The following is an 18,588-nucleotide window of genomic DNA, read 5'->3' on the forward strand; positions in this document are numbered from 1 at the left end:
GATCATCCACTAACATCCACTATATAGATCATCCACTATATAGATCATCCACTAACATCCACTATATAGATCATCCACTATATAGATTATACACTAACATCCACTATATAGATCATCCACTATATAGATCATCCACTATATAGATCATCCACTAACATCCACTATATAGATCATCCACTATATAGATCATCCACTAACATCCACTATATAGATCATCCACTATATAGATCATCCACTAACATCCACTATATAGATCATCCACTATATGGATTATACACTAACATCCACTATATAGATCATCCACTATATAGATCATCCACTATATAGATCATCCACTAACATCCACTATATAGATCATCCACTAACATCCACTATATAGATCATCCACTATATAGATCATCCACTAACATCCACTATATATATCATCCACTATATAGATTATACACTAACATCCACTATATAGATCATCCACTATATATATCATCCACTAACATCCACTATATAGATCATCCACTATATAGATCTTCCACTATATAGATCATCCACTAACATCCACTATATATATCATCCACTATATAGATTATACACTAACATCCACTATATAGATCATCCACTATATAGATCATCCACTATATAGATCATCCACTAACATCCACTATATAGATCATCCACTAACATCCACTATATAGATCATCCACTATATAGATCATCCACTATATAGATCATCCACTAACATCCACTATATAGATCATCCACTATATAGATCATCCACTCCCCAAACATATGGAAGAAGGTACGAAGAAGGTAGCCCAGATCTGTGGAGTGTACGGCTTAAAGTGGTCCTATGGACAGATACTCCAATCTCCGCTGTGGAGCTTTGCAGCTCCTTCAGGGTTATCTTTGGTCTCTTTGTTGCCTCTGATTAATGCCCTCCTTGCCTGGTCCGTGAGTTTTGATGGGCGGCCCTCTCTTGGCAGGTTTGTTGTGGTGCCATATTCTTTCAATTTTTTAAATAATGGATTTAATGGTGCTCCGTGGGATGTTCAAAGTTTCGGACATTTTTTTATAACCCAACCCTGATCTGTACTTCTCCACAACTTTGTCCCTGACCTGTTTGGAGAGCTCCTTGGTCTTCATGGTTCCGCTTGCTTGGTGGTGCCCCTTGCTTAGTGGTGTTGTAGACTCTGGGGCCTTTCAGAACTGGTGTGTATATATACTAAGATCATGTGACACTTAAATAAAGTCCACCTGTGTGCAATCTAACTAATTATATGACTTCTTATTTAGGGGCTTCATAGCAAAGGGGGTGAATACATATCCACGCACCACTTTTCCGTTATTTATTTCTTATAATTTTTCATTTCACTTCACCAATTTGGACTATTTTGTGTATGTCCATTACATGAAATCCAAATAAAAATCAATTTAAATTACAGGTTGTAATGCAAGAAAATTGGAAAAAGCCAAGGGGGATGAATACTTTTGCAAGGCACTGTAATAAGTTGCATGGAATCACTGTGTGCAATAATAGCATTTAACATGATTTTTGTATTACTACCTCATCTCTGTACCCCAACACATACAATTATCTGTAAGGTCCCTCAGTCGAGCAGTGAATTTCAAACACAGAATCAAACCCTTGAGCATGGTGAAGTTATTAATTACATTTTGGATGGTGTATCAATACACCCAGTCACTACAAAGATACAGGTGTCCTTCCTAACTCAGTTGCCGGAGAGGAAGGAAACCGCTCAGGGATTTCACCATGAGGCCAATGGTGAATTTAAAACAGTTAGAGTTTAATGGCTGTGATTAGGAGAAAACTGAGGATGGATCAACAACATTGTAGTTACTCCACAATACTAAGCTAAATGACAGAGTGAAAATATTCCAAAACATGCATCCTGTTTGCAACAAGGTACGAAAGTAAAACTGCAAAGCGTTATGTTTCAGGCAAACACAACACTGAGTACCACTCTTCATATTTTCAAGCATGGTGGTGGCTGCATCATGTTATGGGTATGCTTGTCAACGGCAAGGACTAGGGAGTTTTTCAGGATAAAAAAAGAAACGGAATGGAGCTAAGCACAGACAAAATCCTAGAGGAAAACCTGGTTCAGTCTGCTTCCCAACAGACGCTGGGAGCCAAATTCACCTTTCAGCAGGACAATAACCTAAAACACAAGGCCAAATATACACTGGAGTTTCTTACCAAGAAGACATTGAATGTTCCTGAGTGGCCTAGTTACAGTTTTGACTTAAATCGGCTTGAAAATCTATGGCAGACTTGAAAATGGTTGTCTAGCAATGATCAACAACCAACTTGACAGAGCTTGAAGAATTATAAAAATAATAATATGAAAATATTTTACAATCCAGGTGTGCAAAGTTCTTAGAGATTTACCAGAAAGATTCACAGCTGTAATCTGCCAAATGTGATTTTAACATTGACTCAGGGGTGTGAATACTTATGTAAAATGAGATATTTCTGTATTTCCTTTTCAATACATTTGCTAAAATATCTAAAAACACATTTTCACTTTTGTCATTATGGGGTCTTGTGTGTAGATGGGTGAAGGGGAAAAAAACCAATGTAATCCATTTTGAACTGAGGCTGAAACACAACAACATGTGGAATGAGTCCAGGGGGGTATGAATACTTCCTGAATGCACTGCACAACAGATTGATAGTGTGCATCATTTTGATATGGACAGAGCAGAGAGATCCGTAGCCAATCAGAAAATATAACATTTTTCTCTGTCTCAGAATGCCATATAGTTCCCTAAACAGTACTATATATGGGGACAGGGTGTCAAATAGACGTCTTCTGTATCTCTTAGTTCCCGGCTATAGTAACGAACAAATCAATTAAATCAATCAATCAATGGATTGATCAGTCACAGCTCCCATCCTTCCATCCGTCCCTCCACCGCTCATCCACGCGGGAACAGTCAAACCGCTGCTTCCCCAGCCGAGCGTTAACGTCGTTATGGATACCACACAGCCACTGGGAGAGGGCATGACGACTACTGGCGTCTGGCTGATTGGTCTTCAACCTTGAGGAAACAGGAAGTGATGTCATTAGTAAACACTGCGGTCGGGGTTCCTGCCTGGATCTGACAATGCCTGTATAGGTATTTAACACATCAGCTAACCACATATGATATAGCAATCTGACGCCCGACTGCATAGTGGATTACGTGACATGCAATGCAACTCCTGGGTATCTAGTTGGACAGGAAGTGGACCTGTGTCTGCTGCCAGTCACCCAGCCATCTGTGACCTTTAACCCACTAGAACCAAATAATACAAACGCTCAACACCAGCCACAAAAGCAGCTAACGTAACACACGTTAACATAACACCTGACCTCTAACCTCTAACCTCTAACCTCTAACCCACGACCAAAAACACCTGACCCCTGACCTCTGACCTCTAACCCACGACCAAAAACACCTGACCCCTGACCTTGTCCGCAGGTCCTCAGCACACTCTTCGCAGGGGAAGACCTTAGAGAAGAGGTTGATGAACTGTCCCATGTCTGTCTGCTGTCTGGGGGAGGGCCGGTCTGGGTAGTAGGCTGCCATGGTGTGCAGGAAGGACCAGGTGTTACGCCCTAACTCTTCCCTGTCCAGCGGACACTCCGGCTGCCGCTGGGGCTCCACACGCTCAGCCTGGGCCGCCTACACACACACACACACACACACACACACACACACACACACACACACACACACACACACACACACACACACACACACACACACACACACACACACACACACACACACACACACACACACACACACACACACACACACACACACACACACACACACACACACACACACACACACACACACACACACACACACACACACACACACACACACACACACACACACACACACACACACACACACACACACACACACACACACACACACACACACACACACACACACACACAGGGAGACAGACACACACACACAGGGAGACAGACACACACACACACACACACACACACACACACACACACACACAGGGAGACAGACAGACAGACACATTCTGCTTTACTGACTGGTCTGATGGGCATTACCAAGTCATCATTACACAACATGATGAAACGCAGGCAGAGTTAGTGGGGCTATCCACACTGACATTGTTCAGGTTTACTGATCTAAATAGGTCTTCTGGGACTAGATAATAACCTTGTTTCTAATCTAAATAGGTCCTCTAGGACTAGATAATAACCTTGTTTCTAATCTAAATAGGTCCTCTAGGACTAGATAATAACATAGTTTCATCAACATTTTCGTGAACAGTAGAGCCCTGGCTGAGTCATAACAACGTGACCGTTTCCAGAGGAGTCCACGAGGCAACAGTTTATCAGCTCCATAAACAGTTTATCAGCTCCATAAACAGTTTATCAGCTCCATAAACAGTGACGTTTGTCTCAAACAAGTAGCTTAACGGTAGGTTTGGCGCTAATAAACTTCAGTCAAGAGGACAGTCCGTCAGTTTCTAAAGGCCAAATCGAAAGAAACGCGTGTTTTTTACTCGAGTGAACGAGCGTGTACACGCTGGAATTAAGAATGCACGTTAGTTGAAACGGGCCGCGAGCGTCAGTACGCGGTAAAGCCACGTAACGCCCCGGCCGCCCAGAGTGACAGGTTCTGTTGTGTACTTCCCTAGAAGTGAGGACGGAGATAACAGCAACATCATATTCAGTGCTGTCTAATATGAGTATAATGAAGCCTGTTTCTTTGTGATGTTTTCTGTCCTCGGATACAGAGAGCTGTGAAAGCCTGTCCACAGATGAAGAGGTCCCAGTGAAGAGCGGTGGTTCTCAGTCCTGGTCCCGGGGACTCAAAGGGGTGCACGTTTTAGTTTTTGCCTTAGCACTACACAGCTGATTCAAAGGATCAACTCATCATCAAGCTTCAAGTGGTATTTATGTATTAATTTATGATGCTATCCTTGATATGATCCTGCTGTTGTCACATGCACATGATTTATTATAAGAGATATTATACTTTAGTAATCCCCAATGACCTGGTAATGTAAAAGTCGAATCATGACATTATCTTCCATATTCCTACAGATAATGAGCATTGGGAAAGTATTCAGACCCCTTCCCTTTTTTCCACATGTTGTTATGTTACAGCCTTATTCTAAAATGGATTTAATTATTTTCCCCCTCATCAATCTACACACAACACCCCATAATGACCCAACACCCCATAATGACCCAATACCCCATAACGTCCCAATACCCCATAACGACCCAATACCCCATAACGACCCAACATCCCATAACGACCCAACATCCCATAACGACCCAACATCCCATAACGACCCAACATCCCATAACGACCCAACATCCCATAACGACCCAACATCCCATAACGGCCCAACACCCCATAACGACCCAATACCCCATAACGACCCAATACCCCATAACGACCCAATACCCCATAACGACCCAATACCCCATAACGACCCAATACCCCATAACGACCCAATACCCCATAACGACCCAATACCCCATAACGACCCAATACCCCATAATGACCCAATACCCCATAATGACCCAATACCCAAATTGAGGAAAAAAAATCCAGAAAATCACATTGTAGGATTTTTAATGAATTTATTTGCAAATTATGGTGGAAAATAAGTATTTGGTCACCTACAAACAAGCAAGATTTCTGGCTCTCACAGACCTGTAACTTCTTCTTTAAGAGGCTCCTCTGTCCTCCACTCATTACCTGTATTAATGGCACCTGTTTGAACTTGTTATCAGTATAAAAGACACCTGTCCACAACCTCAAACAGTCACACTCCAAACTCCACTATGGCCAAGACCAAAGAGCTGTCAAAGGACACCAGAAACAAAATTGTAGACCTGCACCAGGCTGGGAAGACTGAATCTGCAATAGGTAAACAGCTTGGTTTGAAGAAATCAACTGTGGGAGCAATTATTAGGAAATGGAAGACATACAAGACCACTGATAATCTCCTTCGATCTGGGGCTCCACGCAAGATCTCACCCCGTGGGGTCAAAATGATCACAAGAACGGTGAGCAAAAATCCCAGAACCACACGGGGGGACCTAGTGAATGACCTGCAGAGAGCTGGGACCAAAGTAACAAAGCCTACCATCAGTAACACACTACGCCGCCAGGGACTCAAATCCTGCAGTGCCAGACGTGTCCCCCTGCTTAAGCCAGTACATGTCCAGGCCCGTCTGAAGTTTGCTAGAGTGCATTTGGATGATCCAGAAGAGGATTGGGAGAATGTCATATGGTCAGATGAAACCAAAATATAACTTTTTGGTAAAAACTCAACTCGTCGTGTTTGGAGGACAAAGAATGCTGAGTTGCATCCAAAGAACACCATACCTACTGTGAAGCATGGGGGTGGAAACATCATGCTTTGGGGCTGTTTTTCTGCAAAGGGACCAGGACGACTGATCCGTGTAAAGGAAAGAATGAATGGGGCCATGTATCGTGAGATTTTGAGTGAAAACCTCCTTCCATCAGCAAGGGCATTGAAGATGAAACGTGGCTGGGTCTTTCAGCATGACAATGATCCCAAACACACCGCCCAGGCAACGAAGGAGTGGCTTCGTAAGAAGCATTTCAAGGTCCTGGAGTGGCCTAGCCAGTCTCCAGATCTCAACCCCATAGAAAATCTTTGGAGGGAGTTGAAAGTCCGTGTTGCCCAGCGACAGCCCCAAAACATCACTGCTCTATAGGAGATCTGCATGGAGGAATGGGCCAAAATACCAGCAACAGTGTGTGAAAACCTTGTGAAGACTTACAGAAAACGTTTGACCTGTGTCATTGCCAACAAAGGGTATATAACAAAGTATTGAGAAACTTTTGTTATTGACCAAATACTTATTTTCCACCATAATTTGCAAATAAATTCATTAAAAATCCTACAATGTGATTTTCTGGATTTTTTTCTCTCAATTTGTCTGTCATAGTTGACGTGTACCTATGATGAAAATTACAGGCCTCTCTCATCTTTTTAAGTGGGAGAACTTGCACAATTGGTGGCTGACTAAATACTTTTTTCCCCCACTGTAATTGTAATACATACAGAATCATTCAGAGACTGGAGTTTGATACTCCTGGTATTGGATATGACTGAAAAATAATGTCTCACAGACATTACATTTACATTTACATTTTAGTCATTTAACAGACGCTCTTATCCAGAGCGACATACAGTTAGTGAATACATCTTTTTTTTTATTTTATTTTTTATACTGGCCCCCCGTGGGAATCAAACCCACAACCCTGGCGTTGCAAACGCCATGCTCTATCAACTGAGCTACATCCCTGCCGGCCATTCCCTCCCCTACCCTGGACGACGCTGGGCCAATTGCACGCCGCCCCATGGGTCTCCCGGTCGCGGCCGGCTGCGACAGAGCCTGGATTCGAACCAGGATCTCTAGTGGCACAGTTAGCACTGCGATGCAGTGCCTTAGACCACTGCGCCACTCAGGAGATGCCTGAACCGCACCTTTATTTGCCAAGGTAGAGTCCATGATCAGTGAATATATTCAATGTAAAAGCTACAATGTGGGGAAACTCATGCTTGGTAATAACTACATGTATTTACCACGTGCATCCTTGGCACAATATTCTACTCAATCCATAGGCTTCATTGATGCCATTCAAAGTGTTTTGAAGTCACTACAACTGGCTATGATAGCGGAGGTTCATAGCTTTTTTTTTTTTAAATTGTTTTAATTTAACCTTTATTTAACCAGGTAAGCCAGTTGAGAACAAGTTCTCATTTACAACTGCGACCTGGCCAAGATAAAGCAAAGCAGTGCGATAAAAACAACAACAGAGTTACATATGGGGTAAAACTAAACATAAAGTCAAAAATACAACAGAAAATATATATACAGTGTGTGCAAATGTAGTAAGTTATGGAGGTAAGGCAATAAATAGGCTATAGTGCAGAATAATTACAATAGTATTAACACTGGAATGATAGATGTGCAAGAGATGATGTGCAAATAGAGATACTGGGGTGCAAAAGAGCAAAATAAATAACAATATGGGGATGAGGTAGTTGGGCGGGCTAATTTCAGAATGGGCTGTGTACAGGTGCAGTGATCGGTAAGCTGCTCTGACAACTGATGCTTAAAGTTATTGAGGGAGATAAGTGTCTCCAGCTTCAGAGATTTTTGCAATTTGTTCCAGTCATTGGCAGCAGAGAACTGGAAGGAATTGCGGCCAAAGGAGGTGTTGGCTTTGGGGATGACCAGTGAGATATACCTGCTGGAGCGCAGACTACGGGTGGGTGTTGCTATGGTGACCAATGAGCTAAGATAAGGCGGGGATTTGCCTAGCAGTGATTTATAGATGGCCTGGAGCCAGTGGGTTTGACGACGAATATGTAGTGAGGGCCAGCCAACGAGAGCGTACAGGTCACAGTGGTGGGTAGTATATGGGGCTTTGGAGACAAAACGGATGGCACTGTGATAGACTACATCCAATTTGCTGAGTAGAGTGTTGGAGGCTATTTTGTAAATGACATCGCCGAAGTCAAGGATCGGTAGGATAGTCAGTTTTACGAGGGCATGTTTGGCAGCATGAGTGAAGGAGGCTTTGTTGCGAAATAGGAAGCCGATTCTAGATTTAACTTTGGATTGGAGATTCTTTATGTGAGTCTGGAAGGAGAGTTTACAGTCTAACCAGACACCTAGGTATTTGTAGTTGTCCACATACTCTAGGTCAGACCCGCCGAGAGTAGTGATTCTAGTCGGGTGGGCGGGTGCAAGCAGCGTTCGGTTGAAGAGCATGCATTTAGTTTTACTAGTGTTTAAGAGCAGTTGGAGGCTACTGAAGGAGTGTTGTATGGCATTGAAGCTCGTTTGGAGGTTTGTTAACACAGTGTCCAATGAAGGGCCAGATGTATACAAAATGGTGTCGTCTGCGTAGAGGTGGATCTGTGAGTCACCAGCAGCAAGAGCGACATCATTGATATACACAGAGAAAAGAGTCGGCCCAATAATTGAACCCCCATAGAGACTGCCATAGGTCCAGACAACAGGCCCTCTGATTTGACACATTGAACTCTATCTGAGAAGTAGTTGGTGAACCAGGCGAGGCAGTCATTAGAGAAACCAAGGCTATTTAGTCTGCCAATAAGAATGCGGTGATTGACAGAGTCGAAAGCCTTGGCCAGGTCGATGAAGACGGCTGCGCAGTACTGTCTATTATCGATCGCGGTTATAATATCGTTTAGGTGCACCCATGACCAGCTCGGAAACCGGATTGCATAGCGGAGAAGGTACGGTGGGATTCGAAATGGTCGGTGATCTGTTTGTTAACTTGGCTTATGTTCATAGCTAGGTTCATAGCTAACTAGCTAATATTGACATTATAATATTGACATGTAACAGTCATTTTCTGCCTGGTGGAAGCAATTAAAACTCCTGTTCTGAACTAATATTTACACCAAACGTTTTAGGGTCCATACACACATCTGCTACACATCCACAGGCATACAGCTACAGTGAGGGGGAAAAAGTATTTGATCCCCTGCTGATTTTGTACGTTTGCCCACTGACAAAGAAATGATCAGTCTATAATTTTAATGGTAGGTTTATTTGAACAGTGAGAGACAGAATAACAACAAAAAAATCCAGGAAAACGCATGTCAAAAATGTTATAAATTGATTTGCATTTTAATGAGGGAAATAAGTATTTGACCTCTCTGCAAAACATGACTTAGTACTTGGTGGCAAAACCTTTGTTGGCAATCACAGAGGTCAGACGTTTCTGGTAGTTGGCCACCAGGTTTGCACACATCTCAGGAGGGATTTTGTCCCACTCCTCTTTGCAGATCTTCTCCAAGTCATTAAGGTTTCGAGGCTGACGTTTGGCAACTCGAACCTTCAGCTCCCTCCACAGATTTTCTATGGGATTAAGGTCTGGAGACTGGCTAGGCCACTCCAGGACCTTAATGTGCTTCTTCTTGAGCCACTCCTTTGTTGCCTTGGCCGTGTGTTTTGGGTCATTGTCATGCTGGAATACCCATCCACAACCCATTTTCAATGCCCTGGCTGAGGAAAGGAGGTTCTCATCTCCCGAGTGGCGCAGTGGTCTAAGGCACTGCAGTGCTAGCTGTGCCACTAGAGATCCTGGTTTGAATCCAGGCTCTGTTGTAGCCGGCTGCGACCGGGAGACACATGGGGCGGCGCACAAGTCATCCAGGGTAGGGGAGGGAATGGCCGGCAGGGATGTAGCTCTGTTGGTAGAGCATGGCGTTTGCAACGCCAGGGTTGTGGGTTCGATTCCCACGGGGGGCCAGTATGAAAATGTATGCACTCACTTAACTGTAAGTCGCGTCTGCTAAATGACTAAAATGTAAATGTGAAATGAATGGGAAGCTGTGTTTCACCGCGCGGTGCCGCCCACTAGTGTTCACGGGCCGTCCTGCGCTTCAAATGACAAAACAAGTCTATTTTCCTCATGTCTCCGCGAAGCAATGCTGGTCAAGTGAGCAGATAAATTGTCTGAAAATAGACTCTTTGTGCATTGTTACGTCTGGAATTGTGACACGTATAGTTAAACATGGGTCTATTTAGTGTTGATACGTTTAGCTGCCAGTGCCAATAATACATATCTGAAAACAATTAACTTTATGCCTTCCTTTATTGATTTCGAGTACAGGCATTTACCCTTGGCAGGAGGCTGGGAAAGTCGAGGAACTCCATTCAAGAGAGAATACTGTTATCTAGAAAGAAGGAGACCAGCTAAATTCTTTATAAACCGCTAGGCCGTTTTAGCTAGAACATCCTCACTTTCATGACCTAATGTAACAGGAGGCAGGTACGGTGGCTCCCGGTGGCTCCCGTTTCCGTACGAGTGAAAAGGAACACACAACAATCATTCACAAGGGCTACATAGCGAACATAACAAATACAACGGTTTATTATGGATTCTCCTGATAATTACGTTGGCATACGCTACGCAGTGTATGTGAATGTGACTCTCGTTCGCAAAATCTGACGTAATTGACGGCTTCTTTTCTGTGTGATTTGGGCTTAACTGTAGTTGATGTTTCTCACAGTCTGCCTGGCTGCTCCCCGTGGTGAACCCAGCTCACCTGTGACGCTGCTGCTGGGCTCTGCGGCGTTTTCTGGACCTTCATCCACGACTTGAAGTCGGTACAAGCCCTGCACGGCTTCTTCTTCGGTTCTCCGGTCTGCTCGGGGTCCTTACCGGGGCTGGCCTCCGGGGGCCTGCCGGTTATGATGGGGAACCTCTGGACCGCGGGCAGGCTCTCGGTGGATGATCCTCCGGTGGACGCGGCCATGTCCGCTGTGTAACTGTGGGATGGATCTGTCATCGGAACAGAACTGAAGGACGCTTCCGTTATAACGCTTTATAACTCCTCCTCCATGTACATGACACCCGGCCTCTATTTTCACCAACTATGTCTGAATTAATTCTAAACTTGTAGGACAGTAAGTCCACTCGAACAGTGTTCTGTAAACTATTAGAGAATTGACTAGGAAATATATTTCCAGGTAGTTAGATGTTTTGTTCCCCACCGGATTGAAAAGAGAACGGAACCCTCCAGTTCCGGTTTGTGATGTCATTTTTCTATGCATGCAGCTGAGCCGAACACATTTAAAGTGTATATTTCATAGATATTACTACATGCTAATCAGTTTTTGTGTTTGTTTGTTAACTTCTTTGTTTTATAGTTAAAATCTGTAGTTTTCATTTGATTGACCAATTATCGTGGTTATCCTTTTCACTACTTGGCTAACACAGAAAGCTAACGCTAGTTAGCCAGGCTATTGTGGAGGATCAGTGCTAACACGTTTCAGTCTCAGGAGGTTGGTGGCACCTTAATTCGGGAGGACGGGGGCTCGTGGTAATGGCTGGAGCGGAATGGTGTCAAACACATGGTTTCTATGGGTTTGCTAGTCCGTTCGCTCTGTTCCAGCCATTATTATGAGCCGTCCTCCCCCCCAGCAGCCTCCACCTGTTTGTCTGATGTGTCTGTCTCTCTCCAGGCAGTAACCAGTCTGATGTGTCTGTCTCTCTCCAGGCAGTAACCAGTCTGATGTGTCTGTCTCTCTCCAGGCAGTAACCAGTCTGATGTGTCTGTCTCTCTCCAGGCAGTAACCAGTATGATGTGTCTGTCTCTCTCCAGGCAGTAACCAGTCTGATGTGTCTGTCTCTCTCCAGGCAGTAACCAGTCTGATGTGTCTGTCTCTCTCCAGGCAGTAACCAGTCTGATGTTGTGTGTCTGTCTCTCTCCAGGCAGTAACCAGTCTGATGTGTCTGTCTCTCTCCTGGCAGTAACCAGTCTGATGTGTCTGTCTCTCTCCAGGCAGTAACCAGTCTGATGTGTCTGTCTCTCTCCAGGCAGTAACCAGTCTGATGTGTCTGTCTCTCTCCAGGCAGTAACCAGTCTGATGTGTCTGTCTCTCTCCTGGCAGTAACCAGTCTGATGTGTCTGTCTCTCTCCAGGCAGTAACCAGTCTGATGTGTCTGTCTCTCTCCAGGCAGTAACCAGTCTGATGTCTGTCTCTCTCCTGGCAGTAACCAGTCTGATGTGTCTGTCTCTCTCCAGGCAGTAACCAGTCTGATGTGTCTGTCTCTCTCCTGGCAGTAACCAGTCTGATGTGTCTGTCTCTCTCCAGGCAGTAACCAGTCTGATGTGTCTGTCTGTCTCCAGGCAGTAACCAGTCTGATGTGTCTGTCTCTCTCCAGGCAGTAACCAGTCTGATGTGTCTGTCTGTCTCCAGGCAGTAACCAGTCTGATGTGTCTGTCTCTCTCCAGGCAGTAACCAGTCTGATGTGTCTGTCTCTCTCCTGGCAGTAACCAGTCTGATGTGTCTGTCTCTCTCCAGGCAGTAACCAGTCTGATGTGTCTGTCTCTCTCCTGGCAGTAACCAGTCTGATGTGTCTGTCTCTCTCCAGGCAGTAACCAGTCTGATGTGTCTGTCTCTCTCCAGGCAGTAACCAGTCTGATGTGTCTGTCTCTCTCCAGGCAGTAACCAGTCTGATGTGTCTGTCTCTCTCCAGGCAGTAACCAGTCTGATGTGTCTTGTCTCTCTCCAGGCAGTAACCAGTCTGATGTGTCTGTCTCTCTCCAGGCAGTAACCAGTCTGATGTGTCTTGTCTCTCTCCAGGCAGTAACCAGTCTGATGTGTCTGTCTCTCTCCAGGCAGTAACCAGTCTGATGTGTCTGTCTCTCTCCAGGCAGTAACCAGTCTGATGTGTCTGTCTCTCTCCAGGCAGTAACCAGTCTGATGTGTCTGTCTCTCTCCAGGCAGTAACCAGTCTGATGTGTCTGTCTCTCTCCAGGCAGTAACCAGTCTGATGTGTCTGTCTCTCTCCAGGCAGTAACCAGTCTGATGTGTCTGTCTCTCTCCAGGCAGTAACCAGTCTGATGTGTCTCTCTCCAGGCAGTAACCAGTCTGATGTGTCTGTCTCTCTCCAGGCAGTAACCAGTCTGATGTGTCTGTCTCTCTCCAGGCAGTAACCAGTCTGATGTGTCTGTCTCTCTCCTGGCAGTAACCAGTCTGATGTGTCTGTCTCTCTCCAGGCAGTAACCAGTCTGATGTGTCTCTCTCCAGGCAGTAACCAGTCTGATGTGTCTGTCTCTCTCCAGGCAGTAACCAGTCTGATGTGTCTTGTCTCTCTCCAGGCAGTAACCAGTCTGATGTGTCTGTCTCTCTCCAGGCAGTAACCAGTCTGATGTGTCTGTCTCTCTCCAGGCAGTAACCAGTCTGATGTGTCTGTCTCTCTCCAGGCAGTAACCAGTCTGATGTGTCTGTCTCTCTCCAGGCAGTAACCAGTCTGATGTGTCTGTCTCTCTCCAGGCAGTAACCAGTCTGATGTGTCTTGTCTCTCTCCAGGCAGTAACCAGTCTGATGTGTCTGTCTCTCTCCAGGCAGTAACCAGTCTGATGTGTCTGTCTCTCTCCAGGCAGTAACCAGTCTGATGTGTCTGTCTCTCTCCAGGCAGTAACCAGTCTGATGTGTCTGTCTCTCTCCAGGCAGTAACCAGTCTGATGTGTCTGTCTCTCTCCAGGCAGTAACCAGTCTGATGTGTCTGTCTCTCTCCAGGCAGTAACCAGTCTGATGTGTCTGTCTCTCTCCAGGCAGTAACCAGTCTGATGTGTCTGTCTCTCTCCAGGCAGTAACCAGTCTGATGTGTCTGTCTCTCTCCAGGCAGTAACCAGTCTGATGTGTCTGTCTCTCTCCAGGCAGTAACCAGTCTGATGTGTCTGTCTCTCTCCAGGCAGTAACCAGTCTGATGTGTCTGTCTCTCTCCAGGCAGTAACCAGTCTGATGTGTCTGTCTCTCTCCTGGCAGTAACCAGTCTGATGTGTCTGTCTCTCTCCAGGCAGTAACCAGTCTGATGTGTCTCTCTCCAGGCAGTAACCAGTCTGATGTGTCTGTCTCTCTCCTGGCAGTAACCAGTCTGATGTTGTGTGTCTGTCTCTCTCCAGGCAGTAACCAGTCTGATGTGTCTGTCTCTCTCCAGGCAGTAACCAGTCTGATGTGTCTGTCTCTCTCCTGGCAGTAACCAGTCTGATGTGTCTGTCTCTCTCCAGGCAGTAACCAGTCTGATGTGTCTGTCTCTCTCCAGGCAGTAACCAGTCTGATGTGTCTGTCTCTCTCCAGGCAGTAAGCAGTCTGATGTGTCTGTCTCTCTCCTGGCAGTAACCAGTCTGATGTGTCTGTCTCTCTCCAGGCAGTAACCAGTCTGTGTCTGTCTCTCTCCAGGCAGTAATCAGTCTAGAAGTGTAACCTGCCCATTGCCATCAACATGGGTATCCTGGAGAAGATAGGAGAGATAGAGAGAGAGATCTCTCGAACACAGAAAAACAAAGGTAAGACGGAGAGGTCTGCCGAGAGTGGCCGGCTGATTAGCTAGCCAGTTACTCTGATGTCAGTCACGCCTCGCTAGTGGGGTCTGTCTACCCAGGACATTTCAATCAACCCATGTCACAATGAGAGTGGGAGCACTGCCTGGTCTCTGAACACTAATTAGTGTGCTGACTGCCTGGGCTCTGAACACTAATTAGTGGGCTGACTGCCTGGGCTCTGAACACTAATTAGTGGGCTGACTGCCTGGGCTCTGAACACTAATTAGTGGGCTGACTGCCTGGGCTCTGAACACTAATTAGTGGGCTGACTGCCTGGGCTCTGAACACTAATTAGTGGGCTGACTGCCTGGGCTCTGAACACTAATTAGTGGGCTGACTGCCTGGGCTCTGAACACTAATTAGTGGGCTGACTGCCTGGGCTCTGAACACTAATTAGAGGGCTGACTGCCTGGGCTCTGAACACTTGCCTGGTCTCTGAACACTAATTAGTGGGCTGACTGCCTGGGCTCTGAACACTAATTAGTGGGCTGACTGCCTGGGCTCTGAACACTAATTAGTGGGCTGACTGCCTGGTCTCTGAACACTAATTAGTGGGCTGACTGCCTGGGCTCTGAACACTAATTAGTGGGCTGACTGCCTGGGCTCTGAACACTAATTAGTGGGCTGACTGCCTGGGCTCTGAACACTAATTATTGGGCTGACTGCCTGGGCTCTGAACCCTAATAAGTGGGCTGACTGCCTGGTACCTCAGTACCTGAGAAACTATAAGTTGTTGAACCAAACTAATCTTCACACTATTTTCCCGCGTGTGTGTGTGTGTGTGTGTGTGTGTGTAGCCACCGAGTACCATCTGGGTCTGCTGAAGGCTAAGCTAGCTAAGTACCGCGCCCAGCTGCTGGAGCCCTCGAAGTCAGCAGGAGCCAAAGGAGAGGGCTTCGATGTCATGAAGTCTGGAGACGCACGTGTCGCACTGATAGGCTTCCCCTCCGTTGGAAAGGTGGGTCAGACAGGAAACAGACTGAGCACGCTCACAACGTGTCCCCTCCTCTAGTCCTGTGTGTTAACTCATGTCTCTGTCCTCTAGTCCTCTGTGTTAACTCATGTCTCTGTCCTCTAGTCCTGTGTGTTAACTCATGTCTCTGTCCTCTAGTCCTGTGTGTTAACTCATGTCTCTGTCCTCTAGTCCTCTGTGTTAACTCATGTCTCTGTCCTCTAGTCCTGTGTGTTAACTCATGTCTCTCTCCTCTAGTCCTCTGTGTTAACTCATGTCTCTGTCCTCTAGTCCTCTGTGTTAACTCATGTCTCTGTCCTGTCCTCTGTGTTAACTCATGTCTCTCTCCTCTAGTCCTGTGTGTTAACTCATGTCTCTCTCCTCTAGTCCTGTGTGTTAACTCATGTCTCTGTCCTTTAGTCCTGTGTGTTAACTCATGTCTCTCTCCTCTAGTCCTGTGTGTTAACTCATGTCTCTGTACTCTAGTCCTGTGTGTTAACTCATGTCTCTGTCCTCTAGTCCTGTGTGTTAACTCATGTCTCTGTCCTCTAGTCCTGTGTGTTAACTCATGTCTCTGTCCTTTAGTCCTCTGTGTTAACTCATGTCTCTGTCCTCTAGTCCTGTGTGTTAACTCATGTCTCTGTCCTGTCCTCTAGTCCTGTGTGTTAACTCATGTCTCTGTCCTCTGTGTTAACTCATGTCTCTGTCCTCTTGTCCTGTGTGTTAACTCATGTCTCTCTCCTCTAGTCCTGTGTGTTAACTCATGTCTCTGTCCTCTAGTCCTGTGTGTTAACTCATGTCTCTCTCCTCTAGTCCTCTGTGTTAACTCATGTCTCTGTCCTCTGTGTTAACTCATGTCTCTCTCCTCTAGTCCTCTGTGTTAACTCATGTCTCTCTCCTCTAGTCCTCTGTGTTAACTCATGTCTCTCTCCTCTAGTCCTCTGTGTTAACTCATGTCTCTGTCCTCTAGTCCTGTGTGTTAACTCATGTCTCTGTCTCCTCTAGTCCTGTGTGTTAACTCATGTCTCTGTCCTCTAGTCCTGTGTGTTAACTCATGTCTCTCTCCTCTAGTCCTCTGTGTTAACTCATGTCTCTGTCCTCTAGTCCTGTATGTTAACTCATGTCTCTGTCCTCTAGTCCTGTGTGTTAACTCATGTCTCTGTCCTCTAGTCCTCTGTGTTAACTCATGTCTCTGTCCTCTAGTCCTCTGTGTTAACTCATGTCTCTGTCCTCTAGTCCTGTGTGTTAACTCATGTCTCTGTCCTCTAGTCCTGTGTGTTAACTCATGTCTCTGTCCTGTCCTCTAGTCCTGTGTGTTAACTCATGTCTCTGTCCTCTAGTCCTGTGTGTTAACTCATGTCTCTGTCCTCTAGTCCTCTGTGTTAACTCATGTCTCTGTCCTCTAGTCCTGTGTGTTAACTCATGTCTCTCTCCTCTAGTCCTCTGTGTTAACTCATGTCTCTGTCCTCTAGTCCTGTGTGTTAACTCATGTCTCTGTCCTGTCCTCTAGTCCTGTGTGTTAACTCATGTCTCTGTCCTCTAGTCCTGTGTGTTAACTCATGTCTCTCTCCTCTAGTCCTCTGTGTTAACTCATGTCTCTGTCCTCTAGTCCTGTGTGTTAACTCATGTCTCTCTCCTCTAGTCCTCTGTGTTAACTCATGTCTCTGTCCTCTAGTCCTGTATGTTAACTCATGTCTCTGTCCTCTAGTCCTGTGTGTTAACTCATGTCTCTGTCCTCTAGTCCTCTGTGTTAACTCATGTCTCTGTCCTCTAGTCCTCTGTGTTAACTCATGTCTCTGTCCTCTAGTCCTGTGTGTTAACTCATGTCTCTGTCCTCTAGTCCTGTGTGTTAACTCATGTCTCTGTCCTGTCCTCTAGTCCTGTGTGTTAACTCATGTCTCTGTCCTCTAGTCCTGTGTGTTAACTCATGTCTCTGTCCTCTAGTCCTCTGTGTTAACTCATGTCTCTGTCCTCTAGTCCTGTGTGTTAACTCATGTCTCTGTCCTCTAGTCCTGTGTGTTAACTCATGTCTCTCTCCTCTAGTCCTGTGTGTTAACTCATGTCTCTGTCCTCTAGTCCTGTGTGTTAACTCATGTCTCTGTCCTCTAGTCCTGTGTGTTAACTCATGTCTCTGTCCTCTAGTCCTGTGTGTTAACTCATGTCTCTCTCCTCTAGTCCTGTGTGTTAACTCATGTCTCTGTCCTCTAGTCCTGTGTGTTAACTCATGTCTCTGTCTCCTCTAGTCCTCTGTGTTAACTCATGTCTCTGTCCCCTCCTCTAGTCCTCTGTGTTAACTCATGTCTCTGTCCTCTAGTCCTGTGTGTTAACTCATGTCTCTGTCCTCTAGTCCTGTGTGTTAACTCATGTCTCTGTCCTCTAGTCCTGTGTGTTAACTCATGTCTCTGTCCTCTAGTCCTGTGTGTTAACTCATGTCTCTGTCCTCTAGTCCTCTGTGTTAACTCATGTCTCTGTCTTCTAGTCCTGTGTGTTAACTCATGTCTCTGTCCTCTAGTCCTGTGTGTTAACTCATGTCTCTGTCCTTTAGTCCTGTGTGTTAACTCATGTCTCTGTCCTGTCCTCTAGTCCTGTGTGTTAACTCATGTCTCTGTCCTCTAGTCCTGTGTGTTAACTCATGTCTCTGTCCTCTAGTCCTGTGTGTTAACTCATCTCTGTCCTCTAGTCCTCTGTGTTAACTCATGTCTCT

At 45.6% G+C, this 18,588-nt stretch overlaps 2 protein-coding genes across 2 annotated transcripts in view; one reads left to right on the forward strand and one right to left on the reverse strand.

Annotated features, from left to right (window-relative positions):
* Positions 1–1,778: 1,778 nt before the first annotated feature.
* On the reverse strand, positions 1,779–11,386 carry LOC311115609 (FAD-linked sulfhydryl oxidase ALR-like; the record flags this gene model as incomplete). The annotated part of the gene is made up of 3 exons (XM_084190769.1): positions 1,779–3,057; positions 3,470–3,684; positions 11,144–11,386. 3 exons carry the CDS (start codon positions 11,384–11,386, stop codon positions 2,895–2,897), a joined length of 621 nt encoding a protein of 206 aa, XP_084046895.1. The 3' UTR covers positions 1,779–2,894.
* The window catches only part of LOC311115608 (developmentally-regulated GTP-binding protein 2), a 46,773-nt gene continuing 39,068 nt past the window's right edge, over positions 10,884–18,588 (forward strand). Inside the window, exons 1-3 of the mRNA XM_084190768.1 lie at positions 10,884–11,625; positions 14,790–14,896; positions 15,730–15,890. Coding sequence (XP_084046894.1) covers positions 14,833–14,896; positions 15,730–15,890 — 225 coding nt within the window. The 5' untranslated portion in view covers positions 10,884–11,625; positions 14,790–14,832. The remainder of the gene's footprint in view (positions 11,626–14,789; positions 14,897–15,729; positions 15,891–18,588) is intronic.

This window comes from Coregonus lavaretus (assembly GCF_964263955.1).
Source record: "Coregonus lavaretus genome assembly, contig: HAP1_SCAFFOLD_145, whole genome shotgun sequence".
Taxonomy (NCBI): Eukaryota; Metazoa; Chordata; class Actinopteri; order Salmoniformes; family Salmonidae; genus Coregonus; species Coregonus lavaretus.